Source organism: Cyprinus carpio, chromosome A11, assembly GCF_018340385.1.
Source record: "Cyprinus carpio isolate SPL01 chromosome A11, ASM1834038v1, whole genome shotgun sequence".
Lineage (NCBI taxonomy): Eukaryota > Metazoa > Chordata > Actinopteri > Cypriniformes > Cyprinidae > Cyprinus > Cyprinus carpio.
In genome coordinates, this window is record NC_056582.1 from 7,955,627 (window position 1) to 7,979,842 (window position 24,216).

Below are 24,216 nucleotides of genomic sequence, written 5' to 3' on the forward strand. Positions count from 1 at the left end.
AGACTGCATTTCTGGGCATGGTATGTGTGAGGGCTGAGGGGCGCTCTTTCAGTCTCGGTAGGCAGCACTAGTTTTTGAGACACAGCCATATAGTGACGAGTCCGCCAGGTAAACCACATTTTATACTCTTTAATTCTGTCGTTTACAATTTTTAATGAATTTTTATTATTAATTTTAATTATTTTTTGTTTTGTTTAATATCTTATTTTTAGATATATATTTTATGTATTTTATTTATATATATAGGGTACATTTATTTATTGTACCCTAATATATGATCTATCTATCTATCTATCTATCTATCTATCTATCTATCTATCTATCTATCTATCTATCTATCTGTCTGTCTGTCTGTCTGTCTGTCTGTCCATCCGTCTATCTATCTGTCTGACCTACCAACCAACCAACCTACCATCTTTCTATCTATTTATCTATCTATCTATCTATCTATATCTAGCTAGATAGATGTTAATTGAAATAAAATTATCTGTCTATCTTTCTATCTATTTATCTATCTATCTATCTATCTGTCTGTCTGTCTGTCTGTCTGTCTATCTATCTATCTATCTATCTGTCTATCTTTCTATCTATCTATCTATCTATCTATCTATCTATCTATCTATCTATCTGTCTGTCTGTCTATCTATCTATCTGTCTATCTTTCTATCTATCTATCTATCTATCTATCTATCTATCTATCTATCTATCTATCTATCTATCTATCTGTCTGTCTGTCTATCTATCTATCTATCCGTCTATCTATCTATCTATCTATCTATCTATCTATCTATCTATCTATCTATCTATCTATCTGTCTGTCTGTCTATCTGTCTGTCTGTCTGTCTGTCTGTCTATCTATCTATCTGTCTATCTTTCTATCTATCTATCTATCTATCTATCTATCTATCTATCTATCTGTCTGTCTGTCTATCTGTCTGTCTGTCTATCTATCTATCTATCTATCCGTCTGTCTATCTATCTGTCTGTCTGTCTGTCTGTCTGTCTATCTATCTATCTATCTATCTGTCTGTCTGTCTGTCTGTCTGTCTAGTCTTTCAATCTGCTTACATATTTGTCTATGTATGTGTCTGTTCTTTCTATCTGTTCTGTCCATCTATTCATTCCTTGAGGCATTGCAGAACAACAGAAAAAAAATGTTCAACCTGTTTTGCAAACACAGCAAACATTACAGAAAAGCACTGGAACAGAATTCTTGAACAAGATCAAGTTTTTGATCTGTAACATTAACATCTCAAAGACAAAACACTGATGGAATTCAGAACATTCTAGAAATACAATTTGTATATTATGACCTGATTTCTAATGGATTTAGAACATCAACTCATTAGACAAGACATTTCTATGGCTCAGTCAATACATTGTACTGAAAATAATGTTGTTGTTTTTTAAACAAACCTTAAAAAAAGAAAACTCTTACTCAAACACACAAAAATATTTATGTAAATTTCTATTAACCACATCCCATCAAATATATCCCCATACTGAAAAAAAGAAAAGAAAATTGGTGTAGAAGCAGTATACCTAATTAAATAAAATTACAATTACAAAGAAATGGCAAGTAACTTAACATGAAATTTTGAAGTAGAATAACTAGAATAGATAGTATTTACTTGTAAAACATATAATCTTTATTAATTCATTTACTTTTTTATTTATTTAACATTTGTACAGTGCAATATCTTCATGACTCAAGAAATAAAGATACTCCAAAGGTCTTAAAAGCCTTTATAATTTTTCACAATGTATGCTATTGCCTTTCACTTCATACTTTAAAAAGATTTCAAACCAAATGCCATTTATTGTGCCACTATCAATATTTAGGAAACTATATATTTCCATCTAGTGGTTACTTATTGTAATTACATGTCTTCACAATTGTGCTTCAGAGTATTAATTGAATAAGGTTGAAAACAAAATCACAATGAATTCTAAAGTTCATTAATCATTCACTTACATTAATTTTAAAATAATTCTTATTTAAATAAATTGCATATACTTAAGAATATATTACACATTATTTTTTAACATTTATAATAATGATTTTGAAACAATGTTAATCAAACTTGATTTAGACGTTCTGAGAAACAGGAAAGTGTGAAGTGTGTAGTAATGGATGGGCTGGGATACAGTCCTCTTGTTTTGAAGCAAAGGATGTGGCTTGATGTGGGACTGGACTTCACAGACTCACTGCTGCTCCTCCCACCATCAATGAAAACTTCACACACGACACACACACACACACACACAAAAACAGACACTGGGGCCTAGCAGACAAAATCAGGAAGTGACATCATACACAGGAAGCGGAGCCAAATAACTTTTCAGCTTGTTTTTTTTTCGCTCTATAATGCCCTATTCCTATGTGCGTTTTGGAGGGTAGAGAGAGGCTGATGAGTGCCAGAAAGGATCCTCACAAGACCGTTTGGATTTGCTCTGTTCCCTCTTGGAGAGAACAGGAGAGCGAGGAAATCTTTCCAGGTTTCCCACAACATTCCAAGTGTCTACAGTGGGACTAAAGCCAGGTGCTTTAGGTAGGGACCTTAAAGTCTACAGTTCTTCTTTTCTTTCATTTGTTTTCATTGATAAGATGCCACTTTTGTTTCATGCTCTGTGTTAAAGCACTAATGTGAAAAAGCTTGCTCAGACACGTCTGTGTTTGTTGTAGAGGTGGACAAATAACTCCTCTGTCCTTTGCTTCCACACCAATTGAATGAATCGAGTTAAAGCCAGCCTCGAAACTGAGACTTTTATGTTTGTTATAAAGTTTACAAAGTTACTGGATATTAACAGTTTGCTTAGAAACAAAAATGATATGTCATTTTATAGAATTGAAAACTATATAAAAGATGCATATTTGCATATAAAAAACAATTATGGAAATGTAGGCTTTTATAGTGCCTTTTTATTGCATGAAGATACATTCTCAGTTACAGCAACAAGTGTCAGAAACAGACCTGCATAATATCTCTCTTTTTTTCATTTATGGAAGGAGAGAGAAACAGAAAGGGAAAGAAAAACAAGACTTATCAAAGAGACAAAGAAAGGATGGGCTAAAACACAGATACACTGGCAGAACGTTAAATGAAAACAGAGAGGCGGGGTTTGATTGTACGGCTGAACAGACACTCCGTGTATCTTATAAACAACACAAAGGGAAACTAAATGCATAGAGAGGAAGAAATTAATTGTTTGTGATGGTCTGTTTATGGAGTGTACTTAAACTACCATTCAAAAGTTCGGGGACAGTAAGTCTTTTTTTATTTTTATTTTTTTTTCTCTTCTCTAGAAAGGGCCCATAGTAGTGAAAAATCTCAACTATCCAGATCCTGAGTGGATCTGACGACTCCGTCACCCTGCTCAGTTCAGCAATGGCTCAGTGCTTGGGTCAGGTCTTCAGCAAAGACAAAACATTCCGGCCTCGGAAACGATTTGAACCTGGAACCCAACGCTTTGAGCTGTACAAAAGAGCCCAGGCGTCTCTGAAGTCAGGCCTGGACCTGAGGAAAGTGGTGCAGCTGCCAGACGGGGAGAACATTAACGACTGGATAGCTGTGCACGTGGTGGATTTCTTCAATCGAATCAACCTCATCTACGGGACCGTGAGCGAGTTCTGCACTGAGAAGAGCTGTCCCATCATGTCTGGAGGGCCTCGTTATGAATACAGGTGGCAGGATGGGGATCAGTATAAGAGGCCCACCAAACTGCCTGCTCTTATATACATGAACCTCCTGATGAACTGGATCGAGTCCCTCATCAACAATGAGGACATCTTTCCTACACGAGTAGGTGCGCGACGTCAAATCTCTTTTATTTTTATTATTTTCATTTTAGTGCCTCATTTTAAAGTAAATTAAAATATGCTACCTTGGCAACTAGCTGAAATATTTTTATATATATTTTACTTCAGTAAACTTTTATTTTATTTCAAGTAACAAATAATTTTTTTAATTTACCTTAAGTTTTTAACTTTGGTTTTTTGAGGTGTTAATTTTAGTTAAATATCAGATAATATGTCCTTTTTACTGAATAAAATGTAGCTAAAATTGAATGAAGTAAAAATGGAATATGTGTGTGTGTGTGTGTGTGTGTGTATATATATATATATATATATATATATAGTAGTGTTCACCATTTTTTCATAACTTCCCATGTTTGTTTGAAGTGGAAATCATTTTCAGATTTCAGAGCATCTATTCAACTGTACAATCAAACCCTGACTCTGTTTTTTTTTTATAATTTAGACTAGTGGTGCAACAGATCACAAAACTCACGGATCAGATAATTTTTCGGATCAGCAAAAAATAAATAAATACATATTTAGAAAATTACTGAAAGCTTACTTTAAGTACTTTTACACAACCGCAAAAACTAGCTTAAAGCTAACTAATAAAGTCAGTAATAAAACATGCTCACTGCACAAGTTAAAAACAGATCAATCTTTGTTTAAGATGTGGATTTATTTGATTAGCAGACAGAAGCAGGTATTTATTGGCTACTGTTTCTTTAAGACCAAATGCACTGACCTATATGCTAACACACAACTGGTTTCTTTCTCAGCTGTTTACATTTACTTAAGAAATTACCAGCTGTGTTTACTATAATACTTGCCAAAACAGGTATTGTAACATAACTCTCTCTCTGCGTGTACTTGTGTGCGGCAGCAGCTGAGTGCACAGAAAACAGCACGCAAGTTAAAATTGCTTGAATGTATAAATTGGCGAGACAAAACACGTGCAAATGATAAACTTTCGCTCTATTGCTGAAACTTAACAGTTAATCCACGAATCACATGCGTGCCGATTCTGAACCATGGGGCCTGGTCTGTTCGGATCTGGACCCCTAATTCAGTATATCTGTGTTTGATTTTTATTTCTATTTTAGATTTTACTTTTCTTTGTTGTGGACACACCTATTTGTTATTGACCTTTAAGCTGTTTCAGTAAATTGCTTTGGAATGTATAGCATATTAATAAATGAGCAGAGGTATACAAATGAATGGAAATAAGACAAAAACAGTTAGGCTAGTTGTAGAAATATTAATGGATAACTGGGATGAGAAATGGTCCAGTTAAGTTTCTCAGGAATTGCTGTATAATATGTAGGGCCAGGAACACCAGACATACTTCTGTCTGAAAAAATATTACTGGAGAGAGTTACAGAAGCTATACTTATAAGCACGGCCAACAATTCATAATTCCACAGGCTGAACTATTGGCTGAAAACCCTCGAAAACTCAGTAGGCTTTTTCTCCTTAAATATCATTTGATTTTTCTCATAGAAAAAAAAATCATATAACATCTTGAATGCAGTGCGATATAAGTGTGACACTGGTTTTCTTCTGTTTTTAGGAGTCCCTTTTCCCAAGAACTTTCAGCAGGTGTGTAAAAAGATACTGAGCCGGTTGTTTCGGGTGTTTGTGCACGTGTACATCCATCACTTTGATATGATCTGTAGTATGGGAGCTGAGGCTCACATCAACACCTGCTACAAACACTACTTCTACTTCATCTCTGAGTTCAGTCTCATCGACCATTCGGAGTTGGAGCCGCTGGTGAGAGCACTGTGCTTTCATTACTGTGGCCACGTACACACTGTCTGCAGCTAAATTTGGTCGTCAGTTTAACTTGAGGCACTAACTAAAACTAAAATAAAAAAAATTATAATTAAAAAAAAATTCTCAGTGATACCATTTAGTGCTTAATCCTGTTCAGTACACACAGTTCAGTAATTTACAGCAGTGACAACCGCATTCTACAACTGAATTAAATTATTCAGGTAGTGACGACCACATTTATAGAACTTCTACATGGTTTTGTACGGAACTGAACTGAACAACTTAACACATAACACATATTGTGGTGCAGGAAATCACGAAGGAGGTAGTAGGCCTACATCTTGACTCAGTGTTGCCAGATATTGCTATAAAAAAGGCAAGAGGCATTATCTTGAAAAAAAGCCACATACCAAAATATCTGCACCTGCCTACTTTATTAACTTTAAAAAATGGATCGCTTTATGAGCCGAGCACAAGCAACAAGCCCTAAGACATTTATAAATGTTGCTTATAATAAGTGGACATGGCAACCCTTCAAGAGCGAGCTCTGCAAACCTTCCGAACTTGATGACTGTATACATAACAACATTCATTCCCAGTTTGTACAAAGTGTGTACATGGCCTGTGTATAGACTGTATAATTTTAGGAGTGACAACTCCATTTATATATTGTAGTCAATCCCCTAAAATATTGTTTCATGTGTATGGAACAGAACTCACTCTCAGAACTGATGGTTGGCACCATGGTAAACTGCTCAAAAAATTTAAAGGAACACTTTTTAATCAGAGTATATATATATATATATATATATATATATATACACACTGCTCAAAAAATTTAAGGAACACTTTTTAATCAGAGTATAGCATCAAGTAAATTAAACTTCTAGGATATTGATCTGGTCAGTTACGTAGCAGAGGGGGTTGTTAATTAATTTCAGCTGCTTTGGTGTTAATAAAATTAACAACAGGTGCACTAGATGGGCAACCATTAGAAAACCCCCAAAACAGAAATGGTTTTACAGGTGGAGGCCACTGACATTTTTTTCCCTACTCATCTTTTCTGATTGTTTTTCACTAGTTTTGCATTTGGGCTAGGGTCAGTGTCACTACTGGTAGCATGAGGCGATACCTGGAGCCTACAAATGTTGCACAGGCAGTCCAACTCCTCCAGGATGGCGCATCAATATGTGCCATTGACAGAAGGCTTGCTGTGTCTCCCAGCACAGTGCCAAGAGCATGTAGGAGATTCCAGGAGACAGGCAGTTACTCTAGGAGAGCAGGACAGGGCGGTAGAAGGTCCTTAACCCATCAGCAGGACCTGTATCTGCTCCTTTGTGTGCAAGGAGGAACAGGATGAGCACTGCCAGAGCCCTACAAAATGACCTCCAGCAGGCCACTGGTGTGAATGCCTCTAAGAAAACAATCAGAAACAGACTTCATGTGGGTGGCCTGAGGGCCTGACGTCCTCTAGTGGGCTCTGTGCTCACTGCCTGGCACCGTGTAGCTTGATTGACATTTTCCATTGAACACCAGAATTGGCAGGACCGCCTCTGGCGCTCTGTGCTTTTCACAGATGAGAGCAGGTTCACCCTGAGCACATGTAACAGATGCAAAAGGGTCTGGAAAAGCAGTGGAGAATGTTATGCTGCCTGTAACATTGTTCAGCATGACCGGTTTGGTGGCGGGTCAGTGATGGTCTGGGAAGGCATATCCATGGAGGAACACAGAGACCTCTACAGGCTAGACAATGGCACACTTACTGCCATTAGGTATCGGGATGGAATCCTTGGACCCGTTGTCAGACCCTGCGCTGGTGCTTTGGGTCCTTGTTCCTCCTGGTGCACGACAATGTCCGGCATCATGTGGCGAGAGTATGCAGTCAATTCCAGGAGGATGAAGGAATTGATACCATTGAGTGTCCCCCATGCTCACCTGACCTGAATCCAATAGAACACCACTGGGACATTATGTTTCGGTCCATCTGACGTCGCCAGGTTGCACCTCACACTGTCCAGGAGCTCAGTGATGCCCTGGTCCAGATCTGGGAGGGAATACCCCAGGACACCATCCTTCGTCTCATTAGGAGCGTGCCCTGACGTTGTCATGCATACAAGCACGTGGGGGCCATACAAACTACTGAGTACCATTTTGAGTTGCTGCAATTAAATTTAATGGACTAGCCTGCTGCATGCTTTTTTCACTTTAATTTTGAGTGTCTTTGAATTCAGCCCTCTGTAGGTTGATAATTTTCATTTCCATTAAACAATGAGGCACCTTTTCATTCCTAACAAATTACCCAGTCCATATCAGTATAGATATCCTGCATGATATTTTTCCCCATTGAGATATGATCTGTTTTCAAAGTGTTCCTTTAATTTTTTTGAGCAGTGTATATATATATATATAGATAGATAGATAGATATATATATATATATATATATATATATTGTTTTGAAGGCTACTTCATAAAGCATGCTTTTGAAGGGTTGCCATGTCCACTTATTATAAGCAATGTTTATCAAACGTTTGCTCGCCTCATAAAGCGATATATGGAGTTCATAAAGTAGGCAGGTGCAGGTCGCTATATTTTACCATGTGGCTTATTTCCAAGGAATTGTGTTTGGATCTGAGTTTATTATGAACTTTTCTTTATTTGTCTTTTTTTTAAATTTTTTTTAAAGCAAGATTTGTCAACACCAATGAGTCAAAATGTACCCTGTAATTTCACATACAAAAAAGATAACTGTTATATGTGTTTAAATACGTCATTAACAACTAGTTGTTCAGTTTGGTCTGAACTGTGTGTGAACAGAACATGATTAAGCACTAAAAGGTGAATAGACAGCCAAATTTTACTGCAGTGTGTATGTTGCCAATGTGTTATAATAATAACTGTTATTATTAGACACAAAATAATAAATGATAGTGGCAATTAGCAGAATTTACTGCTCTTTAGCTTACTTGTAGGTTTTATGAAAAGCTATGCTGACAGCACAATGCAAATGTGGTGTGTTTGTCGTAATAACTTGGACTTTTCTGTCTTCACAGAAAGAAATGACAGAGAGGATCTGCCACTGAAAGAACAGATGGGAATCCAAATGTCAAACATTCAGACCAAAAAACAATGTACTTGAGGTCTGATCTAAGATCAGGCGAGATCAGAGACTCACAGACGAGCTAAAATGCAATACATCCTTGCTTCAGTGTTACTAAAAAACTGTGGGTCCAGTAATTCAACACATTCTTGAGACAGTAAATGTTTAAATCATGCACAGTAGCTCAAATTCTTCAGCACTGATGTGAAATGATGCATTGATTTGCTTAGTATTGCATTCATTTTGAGCATTTCACCATGTGACTTCAAAGATAGAAAAAAAACTGTTCCTGAGGGTAACGTCATGAAATGATATGTCTAAAACTTCTGCTAAGTTTCAGAGGTTACGTTCTAGCTTTGCCGTGTCTGTGCCAGTGCAGGGGCAGAAGCCTTTGCTAGTCTCTTTTTTTAACCAGGGCATTACAGTAAGAAAAGTTTTCCAGTGACTGATGATGAATAGTACTCAGCAGTATTATTCTTATTTCAGACATTTTGTTCTGACAATGTGCTGTTTTTGCCTACAGTATATATTTTTTGCATGCAAGTTTAAAATACAAACATTTTAAATGTATAGAAAGACTCTTTTTTTAAGAAATTGGATCTGAAAATCCAATCCATAAGTTTCTCAAAACAATGATATATCAATTTCTGACATTCCTTATACTTTGCTTTATAATAATAATAACAACAACAACAATAATGATAATAATAGGGTGGAGCTGGGGAAAACGCAGCCCTACTGTTTTTCCCAAAATAACCAGATAAAGTCTAGATACGTTTTTGTTGTTGCTATGGACTACCTTGACAACAGTGATGTAGAAGCTTACACTGGTGATGATGAACCTGAGAGAAAACGGATTTCACAATAAGGGATCTAATTTTTAGCAAGAAAAAAGTGTTTAAAAGCTTGTTGTTTTGTAGAACATCACAGATATGTATATGAGAATAGTAAGGCCTGTAGATAGGGAGTACATGTTATTTAAGAAAAATATAATTATATTTTCAGAATGACATTTTTTTTCCCGTAGCTAGTAAGCTTGCCAGTTAGCATCAGCTAACAATATTTTTCCAAATAGGCTATTATAATTTTTTAAATCATGATTATATTCTTTTTAATTATAAGCTAAACTGCCTGGACTCTGATTTTGATGTAAATGTATAAAGCAAATTGCTCTGTCAGACTGGGGGCTTTTTAAATTTTTGTTAAAAATCTAATAACATGAAAACTCTGGACATTTTTCATACTTGGTTTGTAATTTATGTCATTGTCACTAAAACTATGATAACCATTCTGGACACATTTAACTTTTGTTTCAATTAAAACAATTACAGGGTTCTTAGGTTTTCTCCCACCCTACACTAATAATAATTATGTATTTTCCAGGCCTTAACAATTTTATTTTTATTTCCAGGTTTCTCAGGATCATGGCAATATTAAAATAATACCATACTTAGAAAATAACCTATTTACTAACCTAATTACTACATTAACACACTAAATAGGCAACGAATTCCGCATGGAAAACTTTCATGGCAAAAAAATTCAGATTAGAGGGGTCATGTGACGTTGGTAAAAACAACATTATTTTGTGTATTTGGTGTAATGCAATGTGTTTATGCGGTTTAAGGTTTAAAAAACATAATTTTCCACATACTGTACATTATTGTTGCTCCTCTATGCCCCGCCTTTTGAAATTGTTTCTGAAATTTTTGAGATTTTTTACAAAGCTCATCGGTCTTAGGAAGGCGTGATTGACTCTTAACTTTTATAAAGAATATCTTTTTGGATTTGAGACTTTAGTCTTTGCAACTTTACAGATCTTCTTTATTCACCAAGAGCTTGTAACACTCCAAAGAGAAAGGAAAAAATTGAAATCCCATCATATGACCCCTTTAAAGTCCAGGATTCTTATAGTTACTAAAACTGAAAACCATTAAAAAACTCCTTACCTGAAATAAAATAAACTTTAACTGAAATAAAATTAAATATTAAAAAGTTTTATTTTAGCTAGTTGTCAAAGCAACATTTCTCATTTTAATTTAGTGTAAATTGATTGTAAAATACCTAAAACTGAAATAACAATAATAAAAAACATAATAAGCTACTAAAATGACAAACGCAATTAAGAATTAATAATACTTTTAAATATACAAATAAAAAACCGATTTAAAAAATAATACATGAATTCAAAATTCGAAAAATTAAACATTGAATCAAAATTAAAATTAATAAAAATATGCATGATAATATCTCAACGATAGCATAATAACACCGAAACTCACTACACGTCACTCTACCGATTGCGTCACTCCTTTTTATAGTGACTCTCCGCCACAGACTCGGTAGACAGCATTAACTTTATAAAGATCGAGTTTCATTCCGTGAGCCTGGGTTGGCGTCTAATCATTTAATTTGAGCGTATTCCTCCTTAGCCCCAAAACCGGTCTTTCTCCAGTGCGAAATACTAATATAATGAATTATTCGTGGCAGCAGTAACGTCTATATGAATATATTCGGTCATGCTTACGTGACCTCGTAATTTCCCTTGTTCGTCCAGTCACGCAGCCTACCTAATATTCATGAGCCGACTCGTCACCATAGTATGATTGGCAGCGTCCAGCAGTGGGAGGGCAGTCGGCGCGTTTGGGGTGGTGCTGTTGTGTTTCGGTGTTGTTGTCCTCCTCATTGCTGCTGTTCAGCGCGGGATGATGGCGGAGGCAATCGCGGCACAGCTAGACTCATTCGGCCGCAATTTCCAGGTTTGAGTCTTTTTTTAAACATACATAAATTATATATACGTAACTGGTATTTTACATGAGCTCAAGTAACGTTAGCTTGTACTAAATTAGGCTCGCTGCTGTTACGTGTGTGGCTGTATTCGCGCCAGTGAAACATTAGGTCGCAAAAACAAACGCTTGTACGCTTGTTATCAAAGTCAAATGTCCTAAAAACGAAAGTTATTCAAAAATAATCATCTTTTCGCTTAGCGCTACCACAGTTTTGCTGACATCGCCACACTTAACAGCTCTCTGACACTTGTAGCTTCTCCTCGTAACTTATTTACAGTCCCTTCTCAAATTTATAAAACACACAAATAAAACAAAACAAGAATTCGGTCATTGATTGAGCCAAACAGGGGCTTCGTGGAGCATTAAAGAGGCGCTGACACCCTCAGTCTCCATTCACTTGTGAGGTGAACATCAACGTGGACGTGCTTGTCATCACAAAAAAACAAAAAATCCATACGGGTTTGGAATATATTTGTTATAATTTGTGGATTAAGTGTTCAGTTCAGTCAGTGTTGATTTGCACCTACTGTCGCTTTAAATGTGTTAATTTTCCCAGCTGCTACGCTGACCCAATATTCCCGCCTATTACCCAACAACCACGAATGGCGATATCTCTTATACTACGATTGATATTTATATAATTTCCCGTTACGCCACGTCATTTAACCCACCTTCATGTAAAACAGTAATATATGCTGGTGAGTGTGCCAGCAGACAGATGATAAGAGCTTGACAAGACACGTCAGGACAGTAATATCGCTTCTCAATGCGGAAGCTCGCGCTCAGGTCACGAGCGCTTCCAGTCTAGCACATAGACATTTAATGGTAGGTAGATATGGGGAGAAGTTTTGAAACACGTTAGTCATGATAGACTTGTTCAGAGTGAGAAATATGATAAGTGCATGCTGCAAGTGTTCACTTCCTCTTCCTCTGATAAAGGTGCATGTTATCTGTTCTGATACTAACACCGTGTCCTGATAGTAAGTGTCTCTCTCTTTCTCTCAGATAACCAGCAGTGCTCTGGGATCTGGTCAGGTGGAGAGCCGTGGTCTGATCTCTCACGCCTCCAGCAGCCCCGCAGGTACAGCTGCTTATGACGAAACGTTTAAAAACACATCCTTCAAATCGTGCAATCATTTCAAAGAATGCATTCTCACAGAGTACTTAAGAATTTGTTACGTAACACCTTTGGTTTTGTGGTTTTTATTCTGGGATTAGGAATGGAGAGCAGTCAACCGATCGCCATCACAGACCTGGTTACGCGGCGGAAGAAGAAACGCAGAACTCGTGCCACGGACAGTTTCACCGGCAAATTTAGTGGTACTGAACCATCTAGAAGATTACAAGAGCTCTTATTAATCCTCATAATGTGCACCTTCTTGTTCTATGGTTTACCTTGCATTTTCAGTCTGTGTAGTCTGTATCGTGCATCATCATCAGATCTTTCAAAATGTTTGATTGCATATCCTCCCGACATTTCCTGATTGGGTAAGGTGTGAGTCAATTCACAAGTGTGTGTGTGTGTGTGTGTGTGTGTGTGTTGTAGATCTGTACAAGCTGACGGACGAGCTGCTGGGTCAGGGAGCTTATGCTAAAGTCCAGGGCTGTGTGAGTTTACAGAACGGCAATGAGTATGCTGTGAAGGTGAGAAGGGAGTAACAGGGTTTTTCCGCGGGGATGAAAAATGTCTTTAAATTTGCTGTTCCACGAAATTAAAGCCTTAATAAGATAGAAAAGTCTTAATTACATAAAGTCTTGGCATTAAATCTTGCATGCCCTGCAAATGAATATTTCCCTCAATATTTTCATCTTGTTTTCCAGTAGAAATATGCTTAAATCAAGATACATTTGCTTGAGATGCAGAATAATAACTAGATGTGAAATCTTGATTTCTGAGAAATTGAACTAAATGAAGTGAGATGGTTTAAAACAAGAACAAATATCTGTCAGTGGGGAATGAAAACTTTTAATCACAAACAAATAATCATAAATTTCTCAAAAAATAATCGGATATTTATTTATTTTTTTATTATGAACTAACTTAATTTTGATAAATGTCACAGAAAACATGACTTGAATTATTTTGCTTGTCGAGTAAATGTTTATTGTTTTAAGATTTTTTTAGACTTTTGTACTGGAAAACAAGTTTTTTTTGCAGTGTGATCAGAAGGTACATTAAAAGCTATTTTCTAGTGTTGTCAGTCGATTAGAATTTTTCTAATTAATTACATGATCCAGTAGACATTATAAAAAGTAGCTTTAGAAATAAATATTTTATTTGATTCAACATAAAGTGTATTACACATAAATGTTTATGCTACATAAACTATGGAACATAAAAGAAGATAATTTGAGAAACAGCTCAGTATTTTTTGTTCATAAAATGAAAGATGCTGGAAACCAAAACAGCTTTGTTAACTATAGTCCAACAGTCTTCAAAGTACCTTCTTTATGGTCCACAAAAGAAAGTAAATGTCATGCAGGTTTTTCATTTTTCAGCAAATTACCCCTTAATTTTTTTTATATATATGAAAATGTTTTATTATATATATATATATATATATATATATATATATATATATATATATATATATATATATATATATATATATATATTAATAAAATGATGCTCCAAATAAAAACTAAAACTGCCAGCAGGTTGTAGTTGATGTCTTTATGAGTCAGTCATTGAGTCATTTATTCATTCAATTAGTTCAAATTGCCAGCACTATTATTTAAATTATATTCAAACCATAAGACATTTTTTGTAAAAATTAATTTTAAAAAAATGGAGATCGGTTGGAAGTTGTATTTTCTTGGAAGTGTTTCTCATACAACACATTGTTTTGCTTTGTCAAACAAACATAAGAAATGACTTTGAGTGTAACGTGTGGTTACATTTCTCAGATAATCGAGAAGAAAGCTGGTCACAGTCGCAGTAGAGTTTTCAGAGAGGTGGAGACGCTTTACCAGTGTCAAGGAAATAAGTATGATCTTATTCCACAATGGTCATCATACTCAATAATAATTTATATATAATTATACTCAATCACAGTTTTACCTGTAATTGATACATAACTGCTCAACCGCACACATTGTGTGTTTCTCTGCAGGAACATTCTGGAGCTCATTCAGTTTTTTGAAGAGGACTGCTGTTTTTATCTGGTGTTCGAGAAGTTGCGTGGAGGTACTATACAGTTGTAAAGAGATAAAATACAGATGCATTCTCATTCTTGGGTATTTTATTTCTGAATAGTTTTTTCTTTTCCTCTCAGGTTCCATTTTAACACACATACAGAGTCGAAAATACTTTGATGAGAGAGAGGCTAGTCATGTGGTCAGGGATATAGCACATGCACTGGACTTTCTGCACAATAAAGGTAAGTACTGTACATTTACTCTGTGGCCCGCTGACCATGACCCGCGCGAGTGTGTTTACACAGACTTCTCTCACTTTTTCCAACAGGAATCGCTCACCGGGACCTTAAGCCTGAAAATATCCTGTGTGAATATACTGATAAGGTAACACATGCATTTTGATTCGGTAACACTCTGTGTACTTTGTCTGGTTACAGAAGGATTAGGGTTGGGAGAATCCAGAAAGACTAGCCAGCAAGGACAAAAAATTCATTATTTTACATCAAACATTAGTATACATTACTAATAAAAGCTGCCATAGTAGCAGTAGCAACATTACATGGCCGCTTGTTCTAACGTTAACCTAGAAAAATGAGCGATATTAAAGCAGCGCACTCACTGCATGACAGTTAACTTGGAGGCACCGGTGCGATCATTTGCATTTAACTTAAAATACACTGTCATTACATCCTCATACAGAGTAACACATCTTTCGAATTAAAATAACGAAAGCAAATTGTGCGCTTTCTGCCATCTAGGTCTCTGTGAACTTGAGCATGTCAAAAAAACTTAACTGAAACTCTCCGCTTGCCGCACAGACATGAAAAATATCTCTAAGCAAAATGTCTACTTTTAAACGAACCCATTCAAATGGAAAATAAATGTTTTCAGATTATGTAATCAGTATGAAACATGCACGTCCACAGTGGTGAAGACGAGTCAGTATCAGCGACTTTATCACTGCAACCAAAAATACAGAAATTTATCAATTAATTGTTATAATGTTAAGGCAGTCTTCTTGCTGTTTTTTTCCTCTGACGCATTCACAATCACGACTTCTGCTGGTGTGCAGTGGCAAGTTTTATGTGTGCTTGAGCTCTGACAGGCTATAAGCAATTAAAGGCTCCTTGTTATGAATGATGTGGTTTATTAATATTAAAGTGTGATAAGTCGACTAATTGCTAAAAATGAACGACTACTAGTCAACTAGAAAAATCTTTAGTCAAGGACAGCCCTACAACTGTTTTAAAATGTAATTCTTGTTATTCTATAATGTTATTCTTTGATGTCAAAGCTGAATTTTCAGCATCATTACTCCAGTTTTGTGTGTCACATGATCCTTCAGAAATCCTTCTGATACGCTCAATTTGATTGATTGATTGATTGATTGATCAATGTTGAAAACTACAGAGCTCCACACATGACATGCAGGAAAAAATGTATAGTAATAGAATTAAGAACTCGATTCCACAACTAATTCATGACCATGATTTACTAATTTGTTCCTTCATGTGCAGGGCTCCATAAAAAGCTATTTTACGGCTTGGTATGCTTAAAGTGCCACTATTATGCCATTTTAAAGGATCCCAATATTGTTTTGGTAGTCTCCTGCAATAGGTTTACATGCATGCAAGGTCAAAAAACGCTTTTTATTTATCAAATCATTTTTCAGTGATTCTCAAAAGATTAGTTTGAAGCAGTTCTCAGATTCAGTCTGTCTAAACCCCTCCTTTCCATGAGCCTACTCTGCTCTGATTGGTCAGATGGCCAGTCTGTTCTGATTAGTCTACAGCGTACAGCGTGTGTAAGAAAGGAAACACTAGGGCTGGGTATCGATTCAGATGTCCCGATTCGATTTCGCTTCACAAGCTCTCGATTCCATACGATTCTTGGTTTGATTCTCGATTAAAAAAAATTAAATATTACATTCAGTGAACATAGTTTCGATACAAATAGTATTGATAATTCTAAAAAATGAACAGGAAACATCAGTTTACAAATGGTGAATTTATAAAAAGAAATTAAGAGCTACAGGCCTGTATTTTAAACCTTTTCTTTTTTTTTGTATAGTAGATTTATTGTTGTTACATTGAGTCTTAAGACTGCTAAATAGTATTATATTTTTGTCAGTTTCTTCACGTTAAATTAAACTTTTATTTTGACAGGTTGCCGTGAGGAACTTGCAGCTTCTGTGTATGTGATATGACGGTAGTGTTGTCAAATTAAACGATAAAATGCTAATGAAGTGACTCTCAGAGAAGCTGGGGATGAAATTTGTGTATTCATGTCATCATAGTGAGACGACAGAGGCTGAAAACACCGCAAGCGTCGTCCACGCTTGTGCAAACAAAACAGTGCATTGCCCCATCCACCATTCATTCATTCATTGCAGAAATTATGGCACCGATTCAAATTCGATTTTTTTTTTAGAAACAATATCTTTTTGGGAGACTATAACTTTATTAATCATGCACTTTTGGCTTACTCACCTTTGCAGATGGTTTACATTCACATCCAGCTGCATTAAGGCAATATTGGAAATGGCATAATAGGGGCACTTTAATATTCATTTGTAGAAAACTGTGATAGATTTTTGATAGATGAATAGAAAGTTCAAAGGAACAGCATTTATTTGATTTAATAGAAATCTTTTGTAACATTTTATATACACACATCTTTTTAATGCGTCCTTGCTGAATAAAAGTATTCATTTCTAACTGAACCCAACCTTTTGAACAGTAGTGTTTGTATGTTTCAAATCTAGCCAGTCTTAATTGTAACAAGTATTTTGCTTTTATTCAGGTTTCTCCTGTGAAGATCTGTGATTTTGATCTTGGGAGCGGAGTGAAGCTGAACAGTGCCTGTACCCCAATAACTACCCCTGAGCTCACCACACCGGTAACCACATCCTCACGTTTGTGTTTTCGGCACCTTTGAACTGTAAACGTGTAGAGCAGCATGTTTTGATGGATGTGTTTTGTCCTCTAGTGTGGCTCAGCTGAGTACATGGCACCCGAGGTGGTGGAGGTCTTTACGGATGAGGCTTCGTTCTATGATAAGCGCTGTGACCTCTGGAGCCTTGGAGTGATTCTCTACATCCTGCTCAGCGGGAGTCCTCCCTTCACCGGCCACTGCGGCACCAACTGTGGCTGGGAAAGAGGAGAGACATGTCGTGCCTGCCAGGTAAGGCACACGCCAATTCAAAAATGCAGAGAATTCACGTCATCCACGTAGACAACTTAAAAGTGTTGTCCACTCCTGTTCAGAACAACCTGTTTGAGAGGATTCAGGAGGGGAAATATGAATTTGGCGATGGAGTGTGGGCTCAGATCTCATCCGATGCCAAAGATCTGATCTCGCGGCTGCTGGTGCGAGATGCCACTCTACGGCTGAGTGCTGCCCAGGTCCTGAAGCATCCCTGGGTGCAAGGGGTGAGACGTTAGCTCTGTTTTTCTTGAAGCCTTTTTGATTCCATCTTTTTACTTGTTGTTTACTTGCATTTTAATTCTTTGAATAAGAGCAGTTAGATAATTAAGAAGCAGCCGTTTGACACAAAATAGATGTCATGTAAAAGCTCTGTACTTTAATACAAAAAAAATACAAAGCAGCACAACTGTTTTATTGATAATAATAATTGTTTCTTAAGCGGCAAATTAAAATATTTTCAAAATTCAACTTTGCAGGAATAAATTGCATTTTAATATTTAATATTTTTTTTTTTTTATTGTAATAATATTTCACAATATTACTGTTTTTACTGTATAAAAAAAAAAAATTTTTTTTTTTTTTTTTTTTTTTTTAAATGCATAAGAGACTTATTTCAAAAACATTATCAAATCTTACCAACCCCAAAGGTTTGGTCGGTAGTATACATTATACAAATCAAATGTTATAATGTACAAAATGTATATCATATACATTATTATATAAATGTATATGCTTTTATAACATTTTTATTTACTCATTTAAATTTTCAGAACGCACCTGAAAGAGTTCTTTCAACTCCTCGTGTTCTACAAAGGTATTTGATGTCAATGCAGTAGATTAAGTATATTTTCCAGTTTCTGTAATGTTTCTAACCATCTCTGGTTGAACCTACAGAAACTGCAGCACTAAAGACCTGACGCAGTTCGCAGCTGATGCCATCGCGTTCAATCGGCAGCTGTCTCAGAAGGAGGAAGAGCAGGAGGACTTTGGTGCCGTGGTCTGCTCTATGAGGCTCTCCCCTCCATCTAACTCTAGATTAGCCCGTCGCCGAGCACAATCTCAAGCACTACGCGCCAATAACTGATGCCTACCCACGGCACAGGTGCTCCAGTTATACTCGTGCACACCATAGTGCATTATAACCTTTCATACACATAACTTCTCTGGCGAACAGATGGGTTCTTGAGCAAACACACATGTATATGCACCACAGGCTCAGTGATACCAACTTTGTAGCACAGGCACAGACTAACCTTATATATACAAACCAAAAACATCCAAACATTTCTAATTTATTTACAGGTCTTTCACTCTGTGTAATGTGAGTTTTTTGTGTTTTAAGCATCGGAAATTGTGCTTGTTTTTATATTTATTACCAAATATTTATGGCTGGTGGTGTTTGTCAGTCAGATATAAAAAGGATGCTCAGCTCTGAGGGAATCTACAGATGGTTTGATTTTAATATCGCCACATCACTGTGGCTTTTAATCAACATTAGCATTTCTATTCTTAACAAAACATCGATTCTTTTAACGTTTTTAAAACCACTCGAGTTACTGTAAAGCACAGGACCTCTAGCTTTGTTATTTTTCTATTGTTTATTTATATAACGTCTAGCTGTAGTTTAGTTATTGTTTTGGTTTATTTGAGCAATGTAAAGCCATGCTGCCTGAGAGTGACATACACATGAGGTGTATCATGATGTATGTCTTAAGTGGAAATGCAATCCAGAGGTATTGCTGCTTTACTGAGGGTGCTCATTAGGTGTTACAGATATTTGACCAGATATTTTCAGCTCAAATAATTAGTAAATATTGCACAGTACATATTTTTGTCTTTTCAGATTTCAGATGATTATATTTTTTCATTTTATGTATATTTTTTTCATGGTTCCGCTTTATATCTGTTAAGAGTGTTGAACATTATTTTGTTGCAAAAGTGAACTATTTTTATAAACTATTTTATCTGCAGCCGATTCAGTTACGAGATGGAGTTTGTTTTAATTTTTTGGTTTGTATTTCGTGCAAAATGTGCCATTTCGGGAGGGGGCAGAGCTCCTAATGTGCAAAATAACCAATTTACTCTCAATTGCCTTTTGTATTATCAAATTCAAAATCATGCACGGTTATTTTTTTCCTGTTATTTGTTGCTCAGAATGTTGTTTGAGGTAAGATGAAATGGTAAGAATTTAGTGGCTGTCCATGTATTATGTATGTACCTTTATGAGTATGTACTGGGAAACATTTCATGTACCAGGGATGACACTAGAGGGCGCTACCTCATATTAATGATATGTTCTCAGTATTCAGTGCTTCTGTGATGCTCTAAAGGAGTAACAAAGGCTGATTTCAGGAGTGGTGTCAATGGAATGGTCATTTTACTCCTAAAAACTGTGGGACAGGTCAGAGGAGTTCATTTGGTTTTCCAATTTTGAGAAATAAAGTCGTTTGCACTGATACTACAGTCTTTATTTATTGCACTTAATACAGCAATATTGTGGATAACAATAGAAGTTTGATGAATATGATATGACTATTATATTAACACTGATAAAGGCTATAATCAGGAAGATTTTAGGCAACAACAACAAAAAAAGTGAACATTTTTAACGTTTTTTAAAAATGATTAGTAATCATTTATACACATTTGCAAATGATGAATAGTTTCTACTTTAGATTGGATATTGCAAAACATGAAAAATGATTAATAGATTATTTAAGATGTGTAAATAGAGGTCTACACAAAAAAACAAAGACCAGTGAACTGAAAGTTTACTGACATTTGTAAGCATTTTAATTTACATTCAATAATCATATGTTAATCATTAGGTAATGTTTAGTAAGTTCATTAGTAAAATCCATTATATCATTATATTAGAAATTATCTTGTTTTTTTTTTCAGTTGACACCACTTATTTTGTCATGTCCCTCATGGCCTTCTATGAAAGTGTGCTTGGGAAATAAATAATGAAATAAGAAAAAAGTCCGTACATTTTTCCACTCTCATAAATATCTATCTGTGCTTTTTTGCTGGTCATGTTTTTTTTCTAAGTAAATTCATGATTATTCATTAAAATCATATTATTTAGTTCCTCCCCTCAGTAACCCCTCAACCCCGTTACACAAATTATTATCCCCCATAAAAACAATGAACTGATCCTTATGTGACATCATTAACAGGAAGTGACATCATATAAGTCTTCTGAACAACACTGTGAGCAGACATAGGCAAGTTCCCACCTTCTTTTATAACTTAAGTTATATAACTATAACTTCAAAAAATTCTTATGGCAGTGTGGCCAAACTCAATCCTCTCTTCAGTGAAGACATGAAAACACACTTGGAATTTGCAAAATAGCACCTAAAGAACCCTAAGATTGTAAGAAACAAGATTATCTGGTCTGATGAACCTCGATTCTAAGCATCATGTTTGGAGGAAACCAGGCTCTGCTCATCACCTGCAGAGTAGCATCCTAACAGTAAAGTGTGCTGGTAGCAGCCTGAGGCAGGGACTGAGGGACTCCTCAGAGTAGAAGGAACACTCAACACAGCAAAATATAGAGATAGCCTTAAAGGGGTCATATGATGTGATTTCAGATTTTCCTTTCTCTTTGGAGTGTTACAAGCTCTTGGTGAATAAAGAAGATCTGTGAAGTTGCAAAGACTAAAGTCTCAAATCCAAAGAGATATTCTTTATAAAAGCTGAGACTCATCCACGCCCCCCTAAACGGCTCGTTTTAACACGCCCCCACATATCTACGTCAGTATGTGGGAAGATTTGCATAACACCGCCCCGATGTTCATGCAAAGAAAGAAGATGTACCGTTTATTCTCGTTGTAGAGCTGATCCGAGCTGATCCGTGCTGGTCGCTGAGGAAATACATCAACTTTTCACTGTGGATCGCTGAATCAGATTAACCGTGGACGAAGCGGAGTCCAGTCCGGGGTCGTCACATGTGGTTGCTGCAAGTGTAAGATACGCTCCTTCGTAGAATCCGCCTGCCGCACTGTTCTCAAGCTGCCCGCCTCTGCGCATTCAAGCTGACCGCGGCTCAGTCTTGGCCTCCGGCTGCGGCTCACTCAAGGCCGCGGTGTGTGACGCTGTTTCGAGAAAGCGAAACTACTTTGTTTTTGCCTTCCAAAAGAGGACACAACTAGAATGTTTGTCCTTATGTTTTTATCTCATCGCTCAGGCCGGACAAGGCTTCACAATATGTTAAGAGGCGTAACATTTCCGTCACAAGCTTGAGGCATTCAGACAATCACAACGCGCTGGATAGCTGGCCAATCACAGCACAACCCCCCGTTTCAGAGAGATGAGGCCTGAGAAAATCGACGTGTTTCAGAAAGGTGGGGCATAGAGGAGAAACAATAATGTACAGTATGTGGAAAATAATGTTTTTTTTTTAACCTTAAACCGCATAAACACATTTCATTACACCAAACACACAAAATAATGTTCTTTTTAGCAGCATCATATGACCCCTTTAATGAAAACCCAGTCCAGAGCATTCAGAACTTCAGACTGGGCAGAAGGTTCACCTTCCAACAGGACAATGACCCTAAGCACACAGCCAAGATAACAAACGAGTGGCTATGGGACAACACTGTGAATGTGCTTGAGTGGCCCCGACTTGAACCCTATCTAACATCTGGAGAGACGCTCCCCATCCAACCTGATGGAACTGCAAAGAAGAACGGGTGAACCTGCCCAAAAATAGGTGTGCCAAGCTTTATACACACACACACACACACACACACACACACACACACACACACACACACATTTCAAATAAACTTCTTTTACATTGTCATTATGGGGTATTTTTTGTAGAGTGTTGAGGAAAATAATGAATTTAATCAATTTTGGAATAAGGCTGTAATGTAAGAAAATGTGGAAAAAGTAAAGTGCTGTGAATATTTTCTGGATGCACTGTATTCAGTCAGTTTATAATGCTCTAATGTATACTATGTTATTGTTGTTTTTCCTGCAGTCAGGTTAATAAAACTGTGTTCAGTTGCAATGTATATCTGTTTTTTTTTCTTGGTTACACAATGAAATACAGTGTTAATAGAAAATCTTAAAAAAATCTTACAGTGAATTTGAGTAAAAAACAACTATTTATATGTTAAAATGTATTTGTCTCTTCAACCCCATTACTATCATTAACCCCGTTAGTCTCAACCCCGTCACACCTACATTTTTATTATTTATTTTAAGTTTATGAAAAAGCAATTTAATGTTTGTTTAACTCAGTCTGAAATGTTCAGAGCAATCATAAGAATATTTTAGTTCAAATTGTGAAGTTAAGCCACTTCTTTGATCAAAAATGTTGAGGTTGCTTTCACAAAGTGCCCATTTCAGGCTTTAGCAGTGCTCGAATTCAAGGGGGGCTGGGGGAATCAGGGACCCCCCATAAGGCCTCAGATATTTTTTTTTTTTTTTAGTAAAAATTAGAATGTCAAATGTGATTAAATTCATGCAATGGATATGGTAAATTTTCTGCTGACTGACAGACTCACTCATAACAGTCCCTTGCTGCCACCTACTGGACCTAACTATGTAAACTGCACTGAAATCATTGAAAAATCCCCACAACACTAACACACAGACTGACAGCCAGTCTTGTCACAATTTATATTTTTAATATCTGATAAACTAGTTTCTTGCATTTATACAAGCCTTTTGGAACAAACATTATTATCACAAAGTGTCAATCATCCAGTTGTTTTTAGGGAAATTAATAAATACTGCATTGGTAAATAATGCTAGATTTATTCTGTTGGAAGTACATTACCGTTCAAAAGTCATTTCTGTTCACCAAGCCTGCCTTGATTTGATCCAAAATACAGTGAAAACAGTAATATCATTATTATTACAATTTAAAATAATAATAAAACTGTAGTAAACAATTTTCAGCATCATTATTCCAGTCTTCAGTGTCACATGATCCTTCAGAAATAATTATCATTTGCTGATTTGGTGCTCAGGAATCATTTCTGATTATTATCAATGTTGAAAACAGTTGTGTACAATTTATTTATTTATTTATTTATTTTCTCAGGATTCTGTGATTAATAGAAAGTTCAAAAGAACAACATTTATCTGAACTAAATATAATTTGTAACATTATACACTACCATTCAAAAGTTTGGGGTTAGTAAGAATAGAAAATTAAAAGAAATTGTAGAAATTAATAATTTTATTCAGAAAGGATGCATTGAATTGATCAAAAGTGACAGTAAAGACATTTAAAATGTTACAAATTATTCTATTTCAGATAAATGCTGCTCTTTTGAACTTTCTACTCAGCAAAGAATCCTGAACACAATTTGTACAACTGTTTTCAACACTGGTTTATGTCTTCACCCACTGGTTCCTGAAATCACTTTGAGAGCTGTTCTGGATA

The 24,216-nt window shown here is 36.1% G+C and overlaps 2 protein-coding genes across 6 annotated transcripts; both read left to right on the top strand.

Annotated features, from left to right (window-relative positions):
* Nucleotides 1-3: 3 nt before the first annotated feature.
* On the top strand, nt 4-9,243 carry mob3c (MOB kinase activator 3C). Of its 5 annotated transcripts, XM_042767034.1 has the most exons (5): nt 4-108; nt 2,402-2,552; nt 3,308-3,807; nt 5,370-5,572; nt 8,627-9,243. In XM_042767034.1, exons 3-5 carry the CDS (start codon nt 3,390-3,392, stop codon nt 8,654-8,656), a joined length of 651 nt encoding a protein of 216 aa, XP_042622968.1. In that variant the 5' UTR covers nt 4-108; nt 2,402-2,552; nt 3,308-3,389; the 3' UTR covers nt 8,657-9,243. The 5 variants fall into 5 exon arrangements, with proteins under 5 accessions (XP_042622968.1, XP_018944938.1, XP_018944937.1 ...); XM_019089393.2 differs by lacking the exon at nt 4-108 and having other exon boundaries at nt 2,137-2,552; nt 3,308-3,803; nt 5,370-5,398; XM_019089391.2 differs by lacking the exon at nt 4-108 and having other exon boundaries at nt 2,139-2,552; nt 5,370-5,398.
* A 2,033-nt stretch (nt 9,244-11,276) lies between these two features.
* On the top strand, nt 11,277-20,265 carry LOC109073235 (MAP kinase-interacting serine/threonine-protein kinase 1-like). The gene is given in 13 exon segments (XM_042767020.1): nt 11,277-11,432; nt 12,468-12,543; nt 12,681-12,782; nt 13,009-13,106; nt 14,370-14,449; nt 14,576-14,649; nt 14,738-14,842; nt 14,929-14,984; nt 17,403-17,498; nt 17,589-17,783; nt 17,867-18,031; nt 18,578-18,621; nt 18,702-20,265. Coding segments are annotated over 13 exon segments (1,383 nt in total). The 5' UTR covers nt 11,277-11,378; the 3' UTR covers nt 18,940-20,265.
* Nucleotides 20,266-24,216: the final 3,951 nt, after the last annotated feature.

Coding starts and splice junctions, on each gene's coding strand:
- mob3c (XM_042767034.1), top strand. CDS start 3,390: ATGGCTCAGTGCTTGGGTCAGGTCTTCAGCAAAGACAAAACATTCCGG. Junction 3,808..5,369: donor CATCTTTCCTACACGAGTAG/GTGCGCGACGTC, acceptor TTCTGTTTTTAG/GAGTCCCTTTTCCCAAGAAC. Junction 5,573..8,626: donor ATTCGGAGTTGGAGCCGCTG/GTGAGAGCACTG, acceptor CTGTCTTCACAG/AAAGAAATGACAGAGAGGAT.